The sequence below is a fragment of the Enoplosus armatus genome, chromosome 9 (genome assembly GCF_043641665.1).
Source record: "Enoplosus armatus isolate fEnoArm2 chromosome 9, fEnoArm2.hap1, whole genome shotgun sequence".
NCBI classification, from domain to species: domain Eukaryota; kingdom Metazoa; phylum Chordata; class Actinopteri; order Centrarchiformes; family Enoplosidae; genus Enoplosus; species Enoplosus armatus.
The window spans coordinates 19,171,158-19,189,840 of NC_092188.1; the positions used below are offsets into that span (position 1 = coordinate 19,171,158).

Genomic DNA, 18,683 nt, shown 5'->3' on the forward strand with positions numbered 1-18,683 from the left:
CTAGATGGCGAAATTTACTTGCGTTAAGTCAGATAGTGTTGTTGAAGGATTGATCACTTTTCAGAAGCTTGTGGTTAATTACAGAAGTTGTGGCTAATGCACTCAACTTGTTTACAGAATTGTCTTTCATTCACTGAATTATGTTTCAGAAAACTGAAGATGCCAAACATAAAATCTGTGTCTTTTTTTTCCCCCCTAGGAGTTTGATTCCGTTTTGATGGTAACGATCAACCTCACTGTTATGTGATTATAGCAGGATATGATATGGATAAAACATTGACATCAGGAAAGGAGGCTGTTGAGGACAAAGTGCATGACAATGACACCAGTGGGGAGGTGCAGCCAGATGATGTGGAAATGGAGGAAACTAAAAGAGACTCACCCAGTAGGATTGCCAAGCCTGATGAAGCAGACGAGGAACTAGCTGAGAGGTTGCAGCCAGACTCCGCAACTGACGATGGCGATAGCCTCTGCACCATTTGTGGCTTCTCAGCCAAATGTCCGAGATCACTGAAGATTCACTATGCAAGAAAGCATGGAAAGAACGCAAAGAATCCCAATAGAACTGCAAAGCCACCTGAAAATATCTCTGACGTGAGTCCAGCTGAAATCCAACAGGAAGTAGACATAGAGACAGAAAGTGCTGCTGAAGGTAAACAAAACCTGGAGCCCGATCTTGATGAGCTGAGATCAGCAGCCAGTGACAATGGCATGAACACAAAGAGTTTAACGAAAAAGGAAGCTGTATTAGACAAACAGCAGGGAGATCCAGAAGAGGTGACCCCTACCCAAGAGAGAAGAGTAAGCAAGCGGACCCCAAAACCTAAGATGATATATTCTTGCAACTACTGTGGGCAAGAGTTTAGGGACAAGTCCCCTCTAGATGTGCATATCCACAGATACCACACCAAAGACACCCCATACACATGTGAGTATGCTATTCTGCACTTCAGTCAAAGCTGAAATCCAGCCTCTCACTGAGTTCATGTTATTCTAAAGATGTTAAATAGTTCAGTCTATATTTGGAGGAGAAATGTTCCATTAAAACTTTGATAGGTTGATAGAAGTCTTAAGCATCAGGTTACATGTTCATCTAAATTCACTTTCACTTAATATAATACTGGTAATAGGTGTTAAACATTAAACATTCTGCATTTATTGTTCAAAGTTATGATTGCATGCAATCTTTCAACAGATTTGTTTAAATTGACTTGAAAAATGTATGTTTGAAATATCTTTCAGTTGATGCTGATGAGAACATGGAGAAAGAAGAGGAATCTGAGGATCCTGGCAGCACTGTGAAGGCTACTCCAATACGAGTGGCGGCCAAACGTCCGCTCAGCAGGTTCCAGCTGAAGTGTACAAACTGTGATTTTAGGGTTAGCACCCCTGCGTTGCTGGAGAGCCATGCTCGAGTCAAACACCTGGACCAGGAGTGGTACCGTTGCAAATTGTGTAACTTTTTTTCGGCCACATCTGAGTGGATGGACGCTCACTTGTCCTCAGATAGCCACATGCAGCTGCAGAAAGGGGAGAAAAGCACAGAGTCTTCCTCATTTGAAGTCTACGTTGAGAGTATAAGCAGAGACAAAGCCGGAGATGGTGCTATTATAGATGATATGGCTCAGGTGGCTGGTGGAGAAGGAGTAGCTACTTTGACAGAAGGAGATCAGGAAACTGAAGAGGCAGTGGAGACTGCCAATGCTGTGTTGGCCGAGGAGGAAGATTTAGAGCTTGAACCTCCCAGAAAGAAAAGAGGAAGACCAAAGCAAGGGTCCACGACCACTTGTGGATACTGTGGCCTTGTAGTTTCCAACGCCACTAACCTGAGTGTCCATGTACGCCGCAAACACAGCAAGGAGTATGGCTACAGCTGCACTCTGTGCAACTACAGCTGTGTGACCAAAGGAGACATGGATCGTCACTGTATCACAAGGAAACATGTTAGACGTGCACAAGACTGTGCAAATAAGAACCCAGTCAAAGATCACACAAGTGCATCACAGCAGGAACCCACAAGTACACAAGCCCAGGAACCAAATGCAGCCTCACAGACCACCGACAAAGAGCAGGAATCTGACAACACAGCCTCCAAAGAACACTCAGAGCAAGAGCAAACTCAGTCAGACACAAGCCAGAAAAAAAGTAAATACAACTCTGCTTGCAGCCACTGCGATTTTGTAGCTCAATCAATTCCATCCCTCCATCTTCACGTCAAGAGAAAGCACACCAAAAACTTTGAGTATGTCTGTCTAGCATGTAGCTACTATGCCGTAACGAGCAGGGAAATGTCTCGCCATGCAAACACAGAAAAGCACAAACAGAAAAGCCAGAAATACCTGGAACCACTGGGGAGTGAAGGACAAAGAGATTTGGCACTGCCATTGAAGCTGAAGGAGGTCATTGAGCTTGTGGGGGCAAACTCTAACCCTCAATGTGAACCTCCTAGCTCCACAGAAGAGTCTGAATCTTGTTTTGATGACAGCCAAGCTATGGAAAGCCAGAATACAGCCGCACCCTCCGTAACTACAGAGCCTGCTGTGGCTAGTGTGGCTGGCAGTGTAGATGAGAAACAAGCAGAGAGTATTATATCTTCTGCTGGTGGTGAAACAGACCCCACCAACCAGACAATCGGACTTACAGAGCTGTGTGAACCCCAGCAGGCTCCAGCAGAACCTCAGCCTGCAGTGGATCAGTTTGCACAGCAAGAGAGCCAGGAGGAAGTGGGTAAACAAGCAGACAATGAACACTTAAATGTAGATGTGATGATTTTAGATGCAAAAAGTGACAGCTCTCATTCAGATACCCAATTGTCCAAAGCCGTTCCCTTTGATGCCTGCATTGTATCCATGAAGGCCCTTGCCGAACAGGAGCAGGCGCTGCAGGAAGGTCTGGCTCTAGAAGGCGAGGCTGCTGTGATATGTCTGACTGGGGGATCACCGGTGGCCTCCGGCTTACTGCCCACCGATTCTGCACATGTCAAGAAGCTCAAACGCAAGGAGGTGAAGGTGAGAGAAGAAGCCAAAGGGAGCAGCTCTCGCATACGATGCGAGGACTGCGGCTTTATGGCCGACGGCATCAGCGGCCTCAACGTGCACATCTCAATGAAGCATCCGTCCAAGGAGAAGCATTTCCACTGCTTGGTGTGCGGCAAGTCATTCTACACCGAGAGCAACCTGCACCAGCACCTGACTAGCGCCGCCCACCTCCGCAATGAGCAGAACAGCGTGGAGGAGCTGCCCGAAGGGGGCGCGAGCTTCAAGTGTGTGAAATGCACAGACCGCTTCGAATCGGAGCAGGAACTGTTTGTTCACATAAAGGAGAAACACGAGGAGCTTCTGAGGGAGGTCAACAAGTACGTGTTGGAGGACACGGAGCAGATCAACCGCGAGCGCGAGGAGAACCAGGGCAGTGTGTGTAAATATTGTGGCAAGGTGTGCAAGAGTAGCAACTCCATGGCCTTCCTGGCACACATTCGCACACACACCGGTATGTATCCTCATACACTCTCCCTCCTACTGTTTGTATCTCTCACACATATATACTATATATATCCACCAATTCAATATGTATGCTGTGTACAAGCAGGGCAAAGCTAATTTTTCCCTCATTTTACGTATGGTATTGAATAAAAGAATTAAAGGAGGGCCTTAACCCTACAGCCCACTACGAGTTTGTTAAAACACTGACAACATTAGGAAGGTGTTTATAATGCTTTATATTTTATCTCCCTGCAAATATTGGAATGAATAACTTGGAAACACATATTTTAGATGCATTGTGATGCAATGTATATACTTATTTTGACTAGAAATAATATTTTGATCAGAAATATGTAAAAATACATTAACTTAAATGCAATTTTACAGCTTGTACAGTTGCTGCGTAAGTTATTTAACCTGTGACTGATACAGATCGGATTTGTGGTTCTTATGAGGCCTTTTAATGCCTTATGAGCACTTGATGAATACATGAAGTTTAACCAAAAATGGAAAACAATACAATAGAGGGGACTTTGTGTTGCTGCTCAACTATTAGGCCTTTTATTTTTAGGTACAAGTTCATTGAATGGGGAGATCCAGCCTCTTCTTCGGCAGCTCAAGCTAATGTTAAGGCTGCTATCTACTGCAGCCAGGTAATAGCTGTTTCAGTAGAGGTGAAGGTAAAGACTGATTGAGCTTCAGACCAGCAGGAGAGACGCTAATGGACCCCAGATTGGGATTCCCTGAACAACGCTTGGTCAGAGACATGTGCGACTTATAATTGATGTGTCCATTACCGAGACTCAGTTGTAATTATAGTCAATAAGTCTCTGTAAATGTGTTAAAGCTTAGGCTAAAAGCATTGGAGGTCCAAAGAGAGGTGGGCTAATAATTTAAAATAATCAATGCAGACGTATTCAAAGCCTTTAATTTCCCTTGTGTCTGTACGTCCATGTTTGTGTATATGTGTGTGAGCACTCGTATACCTAGTGAATGTGTATATGTCAGCCTTCATGGCTAGCTGATTATGCTCAATCCATTAAGATTTATCTTGTCATTTATAATGCAAAGCAGGGCTGCGCTGGCCAGGGCTTGCGGCTGGGAAATGTCCGGCAGGTTAAGAACATAGGGCGCTCCATTACTTTTCCCTGACCATGTGTATTAATTGCTTTTAAAATCAACTTAATGCAGGAACGAGATGTGAGGGCGCCATCAATAAATGCCCTTCTCTGCCTCCTATGGTTCACCCCCCTTTCAGCCCAAACTTTAATGGGACTTTAATTGAAGTCCATGCTCTGTGCTTGCAATGTGTGTACATGATTGTATCTGTCTTTGTGTGTGTGTATGAATGGGAGATTGTTTCCACTTCAGACTCAGAGGCAGTGGATGGATTTTTGTAGGTATTGTAGCTCTTGGTAGAAAACCCAGAGATTACATTCCCTGTGTGTGTTCACTGAATACATGTGAAATACTTAAAGCAGTGTGGTGATTTTACTCTGCTATGTCATCATATGTCCATAAATGCAATGGGCTAAAAATGTGTTGCAGTAAAATATCCTGATATGCTGTTACTTGGGTAGTATAAGAGGGGTAACCTATGTATTTGCATGGGCAGAGGAATAATTTCTCTTTAAGGAAACTTGTCCTTGTATCTAGTATGTATGCCACTCACCTTGTGTGGCCAAAGTCAGATTGCTTACTGCTAAAATCAGGTTGCTCAAAGCTGCAAGAATTGGAGGTTAAAATCCAGATGATTAATGTTCAGCCACCACTTTCTTCTTATTAACGGTAGTCTATATGTATTCATAATTTTATCCTGTGTCATAATTCTAGAGTTTTGAGGTCACTTACTTAGTGTTACTTAAGAAAATGAAAGCTGTGACACTGAGGTCCCAACAGATGGCTTCAAGTCAAGGGCACATTCTGAGGTTTCAAATGATGAATACTTTGTTTTTTAGGTTTACATCTTTTTATTCAATTGAGTTATGTTCTTGTTTATGGGATTACTTCTCCACTTTCATTTATGCTGTTCTTATTTGTGGAAAGCACCTATTTCTCTTCATTTTGACAACATATGCCAGTTGTTATTATTGCTAAGTTCCCTCATTACAGTGAATTATTCACCTTTTATATGGTGGTCATTTATTCTGGGAGTTTGTTTGTGGGGCTGTGGAGCTGCACGGTGGGGGTCTGCCAGTTTCTGGGCTGGGAGCACGTCCAGATCCTTTTAATTAAGACCTAGTTTTTATTCACTTGATTAATCAGTGAAATCAGGAGACGGTAGTGGGAGGCTGCACACAGATTTGTCAATTTGTCGCTTAAAGGAAACACGTACACATGCTTGCATTTTGCCAATGAGGGTACAGCTGGAATTTGCATTTTGAGGTAAATTGGTCACTTTTTCACTGGAGTGAGCTGTCTGACCTCAGACTGAGACTCAAAGTAATGGACACATATGCCATGCATACACGTTCACATACAGGAAAACACTGCAAGAGCTCCACTGGGCGGCCTTATGTCAGGATTTTTCAAAATTTCAACATGTTTTCCCCCTTGATTTGATCTTCTATCAAGTATAGAAGCATTTGAAAGTATGTTTAGAGCATCATGGGACATTAAAATCTGCACTAAAAGCAATGTCTGCCCCCAGAGGCACTGTGATGAAGGAGGACCTTGTATCAAATTGAAAGTGGATGACACGTAATCTACATGTTATATATTTATTTTATTTCATTTGCTGTGAAGTCCATTTTGCAACCAGATCCAGACTCAGACAGGGTAGACCAAAATTGGCAAAAAGGGTATATACAAAATGTAATTACAATGTCAAAGGGGTTTTTAAGGATGAAATGTTGATCCATCTGCATGAGTTCTCTACTAACCATCACCATCACTCACCATCAAACTAATCAGAGCATGGAATTTTGATGACAAAAAAACATAGAAGGACCAGATGGAGAAAAGCATGGATTTGAAAAGGTGACAGCTGAGTCAACGTGAAAATAGAAAGTAGACTGGGACACGACTGAAGTATTTACAGCTCTAGATTTAATTGCTGTTTTTCCCTGCCAGCACCTCCTGCTGCAGTGGTCACCATGCAGGCAGTGGAGGGACTGGTGAAACAGTGTGTGCAGAGGGAAGTCTACAGGCTTCAGAAGTCTTGGGATGAGTTGGCACAGGACCACAAGAAGGCACTGGAGGACAGGTTGTACCTCAGGAGAACTGTTGGGGAGTTTGGGCGGGAGCCGGCCAGACTTAGTGAGGACAACAATTCTTTCCAACAGACTCTCCAAAGCATGGCGGAGATGGTAAAGCTCAGTGGCAACGGTGGTGACTGCAGTTTTAACTGCTGTGCCTCTCGCCCTCTCCTTGCCCCCCACGTAAACTGGCCTGCAGTGCCTTCTCATGGTGTGTGGAGTCACAATTTTCACCTCATTAATACCTCTAGAGCGGCTGTACGAACACCATCAACCCCTAATGTCCTTCTGCAGACCGTGGATCCAGAGATAGAAGACAAAACCTTTAGTGTCACAAAACACAGAGATGGCCACTGGTGTCCAGTTGATTATGCAGCAAGTATGTTTATGATGATCGTGGACTTCTCCACATACCTCTCCTTGGCACAGACGGTGAATTGGAATGGGTCCGATGGCAATCAGGAATGTTATTCTTAAGTTAAAGGAGCTTCTTCAGCACTGTTACAAGGACATTTCAAACCGGAAATGGAAAGACATTAGAGACTGTTTATGAAAGACTGAGAAGGCGTTGGACGAGGACAGAAAGGATGTATCATTGAAAAAAGACTTGCTGTACAGCTTGTCGTGTCTTTAGGGTAATGACAGTGACATAGCTGTAAATTGTTTTGGTTTTTTAGAAAATGAATGCGTAATCTATCATATGTATATTTATTGGACTTAATGCGTGCAGGCCTATTTCCAAATATTACATTTTGATTCATACTCTTATCAATGTCATCAGGTTTATCTCGACTTGGGCTTGAGAATTTTTAATTCTTGGAGCTTGACCCCTATCAAGCACTAAAAGTCCGAATCACCTGGACCCTACTGCTTCAATTATGACATTTCTCTTTTTGATATGTATTTTGTGAATCGCTGGAGTGTCCCTTTAATACAGCCGCATGTTTAGAAGACTGAATGTTTGTGCTGACGTGCACAGGTGTAGTTTCCCCATATGGGATCATGTTTAATATTTCTATGACTTGTGGCACTGTATTACCCATGTTCTAATCCAGTCACTGTAATGTAACATGGACCTATTGGTAGGCTACAACAGGAAACAATGTGACAGATAAAATGTTGACTGGACATCTGCAACCCTTTGTGTGACAGATTATGATAATTTACACCACGGCTGAAAGTGTACATTAGCTGGCTGTTAAAAGAAACCTAACAGTCCAGACATTTATTTATATGAAATGATCATATATTATTCTTTTCTTCCAAACCTGAAGATTAATGCTAAGGCTATGACAGGAGTGTGTGGCAGGTGCAAGGCTTAAGACATAACCTTGTGTCTGTGTGAGTGGAGTGAAGCATTGCATGAGGTTCTTCTCTCCTCTCAGGAAATGAATTAGTCATTCCCTGTCTCATCTGGGATGTGAGGGAGCCACATCGCCCCTATGTGGATGGCAATATTAATTTAACATGACACTGCATTGATGGTCAATTTCAGTTTCACGGAGGCTGTTTAAGTGGAGTGGTGGAGTATTAATGTGATAAGATGTGAGAACTGAGGGACGTTACATCTCTCTCCTTTCTGCCATGTCTCATACTCAGCCAGCCATCTGGACAAATCAGTTCCCCACACGCCTCCCTCTCACCTCAACTTTAGGTTGTGTGTGTGTGTGTGTGTGTGTGTGTGTGTGTGAGTGAGAAGGAGAGAGAACGATTGTCTCTCCTTCTGTTTGTCCATGGGTGATTATGTCTTGTGAATTTAATGTGTGTGTCTGTATGCACACGCATAGGTGTGAGGTGGGGTTCTGAATCTAGATGTAGGTGTGTTTAGGTGTGAGTGTGTCTTTTTTTTTTTTTTAACGGGTGTTGATGATTGTGTTGTGTGATTATTTTTTTCAAGTGTGTGTGAAAGTGTCTGCACATTTAGGTGTGAAGTGTGTAGTTATGTATAGGGATTTTATGTGTTTATCTGCCTTTATTTGTTCTTGTGTATGTGCTTTTGTGACTGTAGAGATTTGTGTGTGTGTGGTATACTGTAGGGACATGTGAAATGCCCCCCCCCCCCTTGTTTATGGGCCTTGTTAGCACAGGCTTGCCTTTCAATCTTCGTTACCAGCTTAAAATTCGATGTGTCGTACTTCCAGCTCACAGCAAGTGAACCGTGTATGAACGAATTAGTAATCTACACAAAGTGCTTAATCAAATCAGCGGCTGCCCCTGGAATAAATATTGTAGAATGTCTTGGGATATTCACTGTGAGCGGGTGAGGGTTTGCTCAAAGATGCATATGTGGATATCATACCAGGCTGCCACTTAGATTGCAGTGTCGCACTGTGTGGTGCTGGCCTAAATCTGGCTCAGCCTGCCAAACAAAATAACCATTTCACTTTGCCAAATGCATATGTTTAAGTTTTGTGAAGAAGTGTAGGCTTTAGCAAATATTTTGGCGGGATTTAGAGTGTGGTATGGTTTGGTAAACCTTATGTATAACTGATTTTGTCTAACATAAACAACTTTTATATGCCCAGTTCTGAAGGACCCGGCTCCCTCTTTTAACTTGAGCTAGTAGATGTTTGTGCGTCACACGGATAGCGGAGGCATCAGCCCTCGCAGCTCTGCTCTTCAATGAGGGATGGCAGGCAGAGGCTCTGCCACTCTCTCAAACGCTACCCCACCCTCTGGACTTATTAATGACAATAATTAGGGAGAAACCTCCCCGCGAAGCCCGCCAGAGTGATTAGCGCTTTAATGATGGAATGGGAGGTAGTGAGCGCACACAGAATTGATTTACGTATTCGCCCTGACCTTTGGAATCCAATTTACGCATCCACAGGCAAAGGAAGAGTAGGTAAGAGATGAAGGAGAGTGACAAGGATAGATAGAGAGTGAAAGAAAAGACGCCTGGCACTTGGAGTGTGACTGTAGTTTTTTATGAGGACTGAAGTAAAGGCATCTGTTTTTACATTTCTGAAGTCATTTTGTGGCTGTGAAGTAGGTTGAAGTCCTAGCAACAGAGCTAATAACAGTCTTACATGCCTGGCATTGAAAAATGATCTCTAATGTAAAATCTAATTTCTGCTTAGCGGTTATACAGTCATGTTATATTAAACCTGCCACTTCTTTCTTTCAAACACAACATTATTGTTGGATATGAACTCTCCATGCTTTGTCTTGCAGGATCCAAGCCCTTCATGTGCAAGATCTGTAACTTTGCCACCGCTCAGCTGGGAGACGCCAGGAACCACGTGAAGAGACACCTCGGCATGAGAGAGTACAAATGTGACATCTGTGGGTGAGTTGCAAGGACTAACATCTTTTTAAATAGGATTGAAAACACTTTCTTTGAAAGCAAAGAGAGGATTCTAAACTCTAAAGGAGTGAAATTGACATTGGCAGTGTTACAACTTTAAAAAGAGACAGAGTGTAGACAAATCATTGAACTGAACCTTTACACCCCTACTCAATTATTTAAGTATGTGTATGTTAGCGTTAAAGGATTAGGTAAGTTTGGGACCAGTAAATTAACATTACATGATAACACAGCCTGCTGCCTCTATTAACATCTCATATTTATCTGGAAACAAAAATAGGGATAGTTTAGGAGGAATTCAGTATAGCTTCCAGAACAAACAAAAACTGCCATCGTTCTTGAGAGTTGAAAGCAAACACCAGTGACAGCCAGCGAGTGGCTGTGGTCCTCCCATCAGGTGTAGGAAGGTTTCATGTTGGTGGTCTAAGGAGTGATCTGCTAATTATCTATTGTACAGCCCACTTTAAATTGCGTTTGTCTCAAGCTAATTCATAATTCAATCCAATTTAACCCTGACCGACCACAAGAGAAGTCCTGCTAAACTGATGAGCTGTAGAAAAAAAACATTAAAACCTTCCACACACTGCTTAAATGAGCTTTTAATCCAAAGAATACAATTTGTATGTCTTTAGAAAAAGTCATACGCTGAGTTTAAATTCTATTTCAGAAGGGTGAGAACATATCGATGCATGTGCTATTTGTGTACAAATAAAAAATAAAGTCAAGCTTGAAAGGTTTCGGCACATTTAATATTCTGGTTGAAACTCTAAATACACAGGCTATTATTTATTTAGGCAAGAAAACAATCAATTTAAAGGCACTTAATATTGACAAAAGCTGGCCGCAGTCCAAAAACAATCTAATAAATAAAATAATACAATTTCAGTTATAGTCTCACCTTAATGTGTGAAAAAGGTTTCTCTAACCTTTAACTGCTCCCAGGCCTTTTTTTAAAAAGACAAATGCATCGCTCCAGTCAACTTTCCTCGTGAATTAAAGGTAAAAGAAATAGTTTATTTTACCTTCTTTATCGTTTTAGCTGTACAAATAATCCTAATTGGGAGTTTATGTAGGTAACCACGAGCCTATAAATACCCAGTAGCGCAAGAGTACAGTTATTATCCCACTACCTTGTACCCCCTACATGTAGACCATATGTTGTGTTCAGCTTGTTTCGTTCCCTCGGTAGACCTCCTCACTGCCTTGCCATGTTCAAATGGACGTGTTAAGCTGTTTAACATGCAGTCGGGGAATAGAGTAAATTGTGGGATTTCCAGCTTTGTGCCATCGAGCTTCTGCGGCTACACACTCGCTAAGATGAAGACATATGTAGAGTTATTAGTTTCTCCCTCTGTGTAATTCTGTGTAAACCGTTCCATTTAGTTCAGTCGCGGGCCGATTTTGTTCTTCTAAAGCCGAGCAGAGCGAATGTGTTTATTTGCTCCCGCTGATGTTCGCAAACATATTATAGCAGGAGCAAACAAGCTTTGGTTTAAACACAGCTTCTCCTTTAATGAGAGGAAAGGCTCATGTTTCACAAGCCCTCCAGCTGAAAACCCTCTCTCCCACACACGCACACACATACGGAACTGTCCCCCAATATGCCTTTAAATGGGACTACTAAATACAGCCCCTGGTTTCACAAATCATACGGATGGAGGAGCTGTGCGCTGCCAGTGCCAGCCACTGGTGACAAATCGGCCCTGTGTGTGCTTTCAGTACTGACTGATCACCAGGCCATCCCTCCTCTTGACTAAAGAGCAGCAAACACAAAGAAACCCCCAGAAACACCCTCATTAAGGCCAGAGCCATACATACTCATAGCCTGCTCCCCTTTCCCAAACTTTTCACGTTTGATGATATGTCCTAACCTGAATCTAAAGCACGCTACTAATGGATGGCCATGTTTCAGGTATAATGCGTAAAGAGAGATTATAGTGCGATTAAGTTCTGCATTCTCCCGCGGATACTAATGACGGTGCAACATTTCACGTTACCAAATAAAAGTTATTTTCCGCATATTTGTTTAAAATCACCATTAATCATTTCAATTAACACAAGACGATGTTTCTGCTCCTTTTTTACAGTATACAATTCGTGTTTCATTAATTTATTTCATGCTTACACACTCGTGGGCCTCCATGGGGCATGGAGTTTTGTTGGTTTAGTTTATTGCCATTTTGTTTAGAGAGTCGCCTCAGCATATTGTTAGTGTATTTTTTCTTTCTTTTCCTTTACTTAAAAAAAAAAAAAGATCTCCCCCCACTGCCATCGATTGCTGTGTTTCCCTTGTTAAACTTTCAGACTGGAAGATTACCTCCGCTCTGACACTGTGAGCGAATGGATGTGCTGCACCTTGGCTGTCCACCTCACTTTAGCTTCAGCTCGCTGCCGCCGGTCTCTTCCCAGGAGCGAGGGAGGGGGGGGGACTTGTTGATAGTTAAAGATCATATTGTTGTGGCATTTAATTAACAAATGCAAATGAAAGGCCAGGACAGATTGGAACCCTTGACCATGCTGCCAATCAAACCTGAGTGGGCTGGTCAGAGCCTCGCTCATCATCGCTAACACTTTATAGGCTTTCTGTCTCGGCCTCCCCGTTTCTCTTCCCCGTTTGTCCATGTTTCTACCTATCCGTTTGCCTGTATGTGTCTTTATTTTAAAACAGACTGATCCATCTTAATTTGCCTATAAAGAACTCTTAAGGTGCAAAAACAGCAGAAAAACACAAATTGGGTGTTGGCATGCAAGATAAGATTTCTCATATTTAATTGGTTGAAAAAATCCTCCAGCATGTGAGACGGCAGATTCTTGCCTTTCTTCCCGGCATGTTTTGTCCACAGTGGGGCTCGGCCACTTAATGAGCCTCCTCCTCATCTCCTCCTTCATCTTCAACAGAAAGGCCCTGGATTCAGCATTTCCACCCTCCCGCTTTCTTGTCCTCCCCAAAGATGCAATGGACATCCAGTGCTGTTGTAGGTGTTAAATTATGCATAAACAGTGTAAATGCTTTGAGGCATTGGTTTAATATCTTAGCCCAGGCCTTAGAAGTATTAACACTATCAAGGACATGGATTGTCCTCTTGTGGACTGCCGTTTTATGATTATGGGTCATAAGCTGCCCGTTTCCCAGTGTCACTTCAGGAATTTGAACCAAACTTAAAAACGTTGCAGTCTCACAACACAAAAAGTTTGCGACGTGCTAAAGTTTGTCTTCTCTGTGGAGGAGGCTGCATTGTGTTTTTCCCTCCCTCCCTCCCTTGTCTCAGTTTTCTTGACTTAGTGTTGGAGAGAGTATATATAGTCATGATTTCATGTTGTGTTGTGTGTGTGATTTGACTGTTAACAGGATGGGGCTGGCTCATGTCAGGGTTTTTATGTCCCCCCTGTCTTGTGAGATTGTCTGGTCTGTTCCCAGAATAGCCCATCAGTTCCGCCCTGCGTGGCTCATCCGCTGTAATGTGCCTTAATGCCCGGGCCTGTATGAGTAGTGTGAGGCCTGGCAGTGACAGTGGAGGAGCATCTTAGCTTGCTGCTTATCCAGAGAAAGCCGTCACTTAACTCAGCCCCTCTATTGTCTATCCACACCCCTCTCCTTCTCCCCTGACGTGATTCTCTATAATCCTCAAACAGATTCTGGTTAGAACTCCCTGAGAACTATTTTTATGTTTTTTTTCCTCCCCTCCTCCCTTTTAAACATTAATGGTTGTTGCAGATGAAGAGAGGGATCCCTATGAGGATGATTATAATGTCACTCCACTGATCTCCCGCCGCCCCGAAATAATTGTACATCATCGCTTCATAACGTGTCAGAGGGACACGTTGGTGGCGTGCAATTAAAACCGCAGAATATAATACACCAAATTACTGCCTGTCAGGCCTATGAACAACACACTCGGTATTTGAGTTACACTTAATCATCACGTACATTAGCGATTTCGCTAAGATCCCGCCACCCCACCCCCTCCGCTCATACAGCAAGGGCGTGAAACCCACTGCTCCTTATAGGCTTAGGGATTGTGTGTGTGATACACAGCTCTAGGGTAGCTATGTATTTATGTTGGAGTTAGACCTTTTGAAAGCTCTAAAAGTCCTAAATGATATAGCTGTGTGTGACCAAGAGCGTGCACCATGTGTTGGCAGGAACTGGAAGCAGGCATTCTGAATTCATTAACACACAACAGATACGTAAACACTGAATATTTTCCTTGAACGGTTCAGATTCAATAAGCCCTTTGTGTTTGCATATTTCATTAGTGCTTTCATCAACCCTCAGATGCCTGTAAATATGCAGTTGCAGGCATGTAAAGTGAGAAAATATAAACATTAAAAAAGACCACCTCACGGCAAACTACCGCCAATCTTTTTCTGTATTTGAATGAACCTCATAATTTTTTTGTCAGGCCTTAGAGTTGGCAAGCTAACTTTGACTCAGGAGTTGAGCCCTCCAGTGCATCCCTGAACTTCTGTATAGACAAGATGGCAACCACATATTTATATGTCTAGTGTATTTACTCCTTATCTAAATGGGTATGCTCCTTTTTTCTTGTTTTGATCCATCTAATTTGCTCATCAGACACAGGGCCCGGTATTTATTCCCATCAGGAAGATCTATTAATGTTTACTGCTTCGGACACTTAAGAGTTGGTGTCTGGGAACATGGTCCTTGTCAGTCAGCGTAGTCCCCTTCACCAAAATAAACACATTTTGCTCTGATGCATTTAACTAAATTTAGTGTGCCATTATCGGAAATGAAATAAGTAACGCTAAAGGTCATTTGGAAAATAATGCAGAAAGGCTGGTCTGGAAAGGTTAAGTATGTGACGGAGCTGTTCTGATGATAACGAGGGCTGCGTATGGCTTGGAGAGCCCGGCATCCTGGTTTGACTCGGCACTCTGCGATCGCTCTTTATGACCGAGACAGCTTTACAGCCCGTTACCCCCCCATAACACGATAAAGCGCAGCATAATGGATTGGATGTGTTTAGTAGCCTTGGGCTGATGTATGTAAAATTAATGTTTTTTGCAATAGAAACACACTCGTGCACAGGCACACATGCACACACAGAAAAAGGCGAGAGAAGAAAAAGAGAGGAGAGAGAGAGAAATCAATTCTAGACAGCATCGATGTATCAATATAAATCCACCAGCGTACAGTTTTACACTTTTTATACTTGTTTTGGAGCTGGGTTGTCAAACTTTATTTGTCCTCGCAGATATCTCTCAGCTGAAGAGATGACAACAAACATATGGCTTCATTAGTCGAGTTTGGATTATAGGCCCAATACTCAGCAGAAAGGCGATGAATGCTATTAAATTTGTGTTTCAAATTACACAGTGCGAGTACTTGAGGGAGATAGTCTGTTTGCTCAGTCAGTCTCGTGTTGGTGAAAGGATGCTTTTGAAGAGTTTGAATGGGACCCCGCTCAGCATCTCTGAGCACGAGAGACAAAGAGAGAAATCTCTGTCAGCAGATCAGTCCTATTAGGTTTTAATAACAATCTCATATTCTTTAGTGGGCCCAGAACAGGGGCCTGGGGGCTTCATAATCGGAGCATTTCACTTTAATCAAAGACAAACAAAAACAAACATTGGGTCTAGACGCTAAACGGCAAGATCAGTAGTTAAGCTAGGGAGCCAACACAGCACATAGGCTTATGATGGTAAGTTATACTACTCTTGAGGACGTCTCAGTTAAGAGGCTATTGTCTTCAATAGGTATGCTCTCACTAGCTTCTCTTCTAAAACATTAAACTTCTTGTGGCGTCAGCTTTTCTATCACTTTTTGCTTTTGATGCAGAACTTGCAGGACAAAAATTAAGTAGAAGTAATTAGTAGCAATTAGAATAGGGTAGTTTTTGCCTTTCCACACCCTATCTTGATAAAATTTATACACTTTGAATTTACCTTCTAAAGATTAACATCAGCTAACAAAGGCGAATTAGCTCCACAGAAACATTTTCAAGTTTGCACCCTCCACCCCAAAACCAGGCCGCCACAAAAGAAGTGTGAACTTTATCCTTTAAAGTAGTTGAATTATTCTAAAAAATGTTGCAGAACAATCTATTCTATAGAGCTAATCATGTCATAGGTATATTGTAGGAGAAAAAAAATAAAGAGGGTAAAGTTAATGAGTGATTAACAACAGCAATTAAAAGATGAAGAGCAAGGCAGATGAAAAAAGGGGTGTAATTAAAATATCAGTCCTCTCATTGTCAGAAGTGCGAGTGTCATCTATTGTGCACTTATTAAAAAGCTGGGTGGAGGGGAAGGAGCAAACGGCGCTTAATTCCAGCAGCCCAAAGTGTCTGGTAATCTGCCCATGGATGGAGCTGGAAAAGGCTGTAACTCATGTTTAAGTGTTGGGGCCGTGTCATTGCAGGTTCACAGTCATGCATTTCTGTGTTGACACCCATCGGGGCAGGGGATATTTGGCAGTCAGGAGTAATTTAACTTAATTAATGGGATGCATATTTGATGGAGGAATAAAATATCCCGGCTCAGCAAAGTGGAAAAGGGGAAAGATTTAGTGGGAGTTAAAGGTGGAGGGGAGAGTAATTTGTGCATTCAGTTACCGGCTGCTTGAGAGACAGAGAGGGAGAGAGCAAAGGAGAGGGCATAGGAGAGAGAGAGAGAGAGAGAGAGAGAGAGAGAGAGCGAGAGAGAGCTGATAAAAATGGCAACCGGGAGAGGAAGGGAAGGGGAGGATGAGAGATGGATGGTTGACACAAAGCTGAGCTGATGTGTAGAGGGGAATGGGCTGTCCCTCCATTGAGAGGGCCATCAGACTGACAACGCTTGATTTAATTGATATCCGGACTGAGCCCTTCCTCAGCGCAAACAGACACATTACGCTGGTTTGCAAACTTGTGGCAGAGCTTGCTGGCTGCCAAGGGCCTTTTTAATATTCATGAGGGGGCTTTTAAGGGTGTTCGGCAACCGTCTCCTCCCTCCACCACCGCCGCCACTCGCTTTCCAACATGTCTTTACTACCAACACACACACTTTACCTTCCGCACACTCACAGCAGACACGCAACACGCTGGTTCCCCCAGACAAACCCGTGGCCTGACGAAAAGCTGTCACGCTGCTCTTAATCTCCCCTGGCACTTTTTAATTGACTTCCTGTAGGTATAGATTATTTTCATGGCGAGTCTGACACAGAGATGTTTGATACCGTCCCGGAGACTGGCATCTGGGCTGCTTGTAGCTCACCGGAGATGACGCTGCTATCTCGGTCTCTGTCTCTGTCTCTGTCTCTGTCTCTCTCTCTCTCTCTCTCTCTCTGTGTGATGGCCAGACTTATTGGGGGAACAGGGGAGAGGTAAAATACAATCAGTCATTGCCATCATCATAATTGAGCTGATGTACCTGCTGGGAGTGCTGGGGAAATGTTGGCTTGGGTGGAAGGGAGGCTCTTTGTGTCTGACTGAAGCTGTTAGTGGCATTAGACCGATATACAAGGCAGGTATTGGCCTCCTCTTAAAAACTGGATGTGAGCCAGTCTGCGCTGTCCAATTGATATGATGGATATGATGTAGTTTGTTTGATTACATGCTGTATTTATTGTAGAATTAATCAACACTATGCTGCTTGTCTGAGGTAAGCTCTTAAGTCTAATGAAACAGTTTGATCAGCTTCCAAACAATTATGCATGGATTATGGTTATGATTAGTAGTTAGGTCAAGTTCATTTGTATAGCCCAGTATTACTTATGGTGTCTCAGTGAGCTTTACAAGCCCACAGCATCAGCAGTTCCTAATCCAGCCAGACCAGGGAAACCGGCTGGGTGTGGAACAGGAGCTGTAGGTGGGAAAATGATAATTACAGTTGTAAGAGATTGAAATTCAAACAGTTCTGTAATCCAACAGTGAGGTTATGATATGTTCCACACCATTGTCCAATGTCCCTTGTCCCAATGTTGTGTCCAAGGCTTTTTTTCTCCATAACTGGGATGAGAATCTCAGACAAACACTGAGTCTTTGTAAGTTTTTGGATATTTTGGCCCTGAAAATGGTGACATTTCAAGTTATGAAATACTGGCACAAACTGTCTGCTGTCGGTGGCTTGAGTCCAAAAAACATTGTTAGTGATTCAAGCCTTCATATCCATCGGTACGCCAAATACCGCTCTCACTTTGTGTAACACATGTGGTCTGGCCCACACATGCTCATAGCAGGCACACAGGCGGACAGGGCCTCCTCCTACACACTACCATCTATTTACACACTCGTACACACACTCTAACTCGCCCTTTTCTATTTTGATGAAAGACTGTAGATACTACATCGTGATTTAAACAGGAAGGGGTAACATCATGTTTGAGGTTCTCAAAGTGGGGTCTGGGGGCCAGCAAGGATCCATAGTGGGGGTTCATTTTATTGTTATTTCCAACTCATGAAGATTAATCAGAGACAGGATTTACAAGTTTCTTTGCCTCCACTCTCAGCAGTCTTACGGTGTAAGGAGAGTTATGTGATTTGTATATTATCAAACAAACTATATCTAAAACTGCTCTCAGATGGTGATTGTTAGTCGTGATCTTTATGGATAGGGTTCCATTTTGTGTTGCAGATCTATTGAGGAGTGCGCCTGTTTCATAATATGTCACTTGTATCAGTAGGCTTAAGTTTCGCACTCATTCTCTGTAGTCCATCATTTTGTAGACTCCTTCAGCCTTAATATCACACGATCCAG

The 18,683-nt window shown here is 42.9% G+C and overlaps 1 protein-coding gene across 1 annotated transcript in view; it reads left to right on the top strand.

The window, feature by feature from the left end:
• Positions 1–264: 264 nt before the first annotated feature.
• The window catches only part of znf407 (zinc finger protein 407), a 138,096-nt gene continuing 119,677 nt past the window's right edge, over positions 265–18,683 (top strand). Inside the window, exons 1-3 of the mRNA XM_070911338.1 lie at positions 265–928; positions 1,243–3,489; positions 9,854–9,968. Of these exons, the coding sequence (XP_070767439.1) occupies positions 265–928; positions 1,243–3,489; positions 9,854–9,968 (3,026 nt within the window). The remainder of the gene's footprint in view (positions 929–1,242; positions 3,490–9,853; positions 9,969–18,683) is intronic.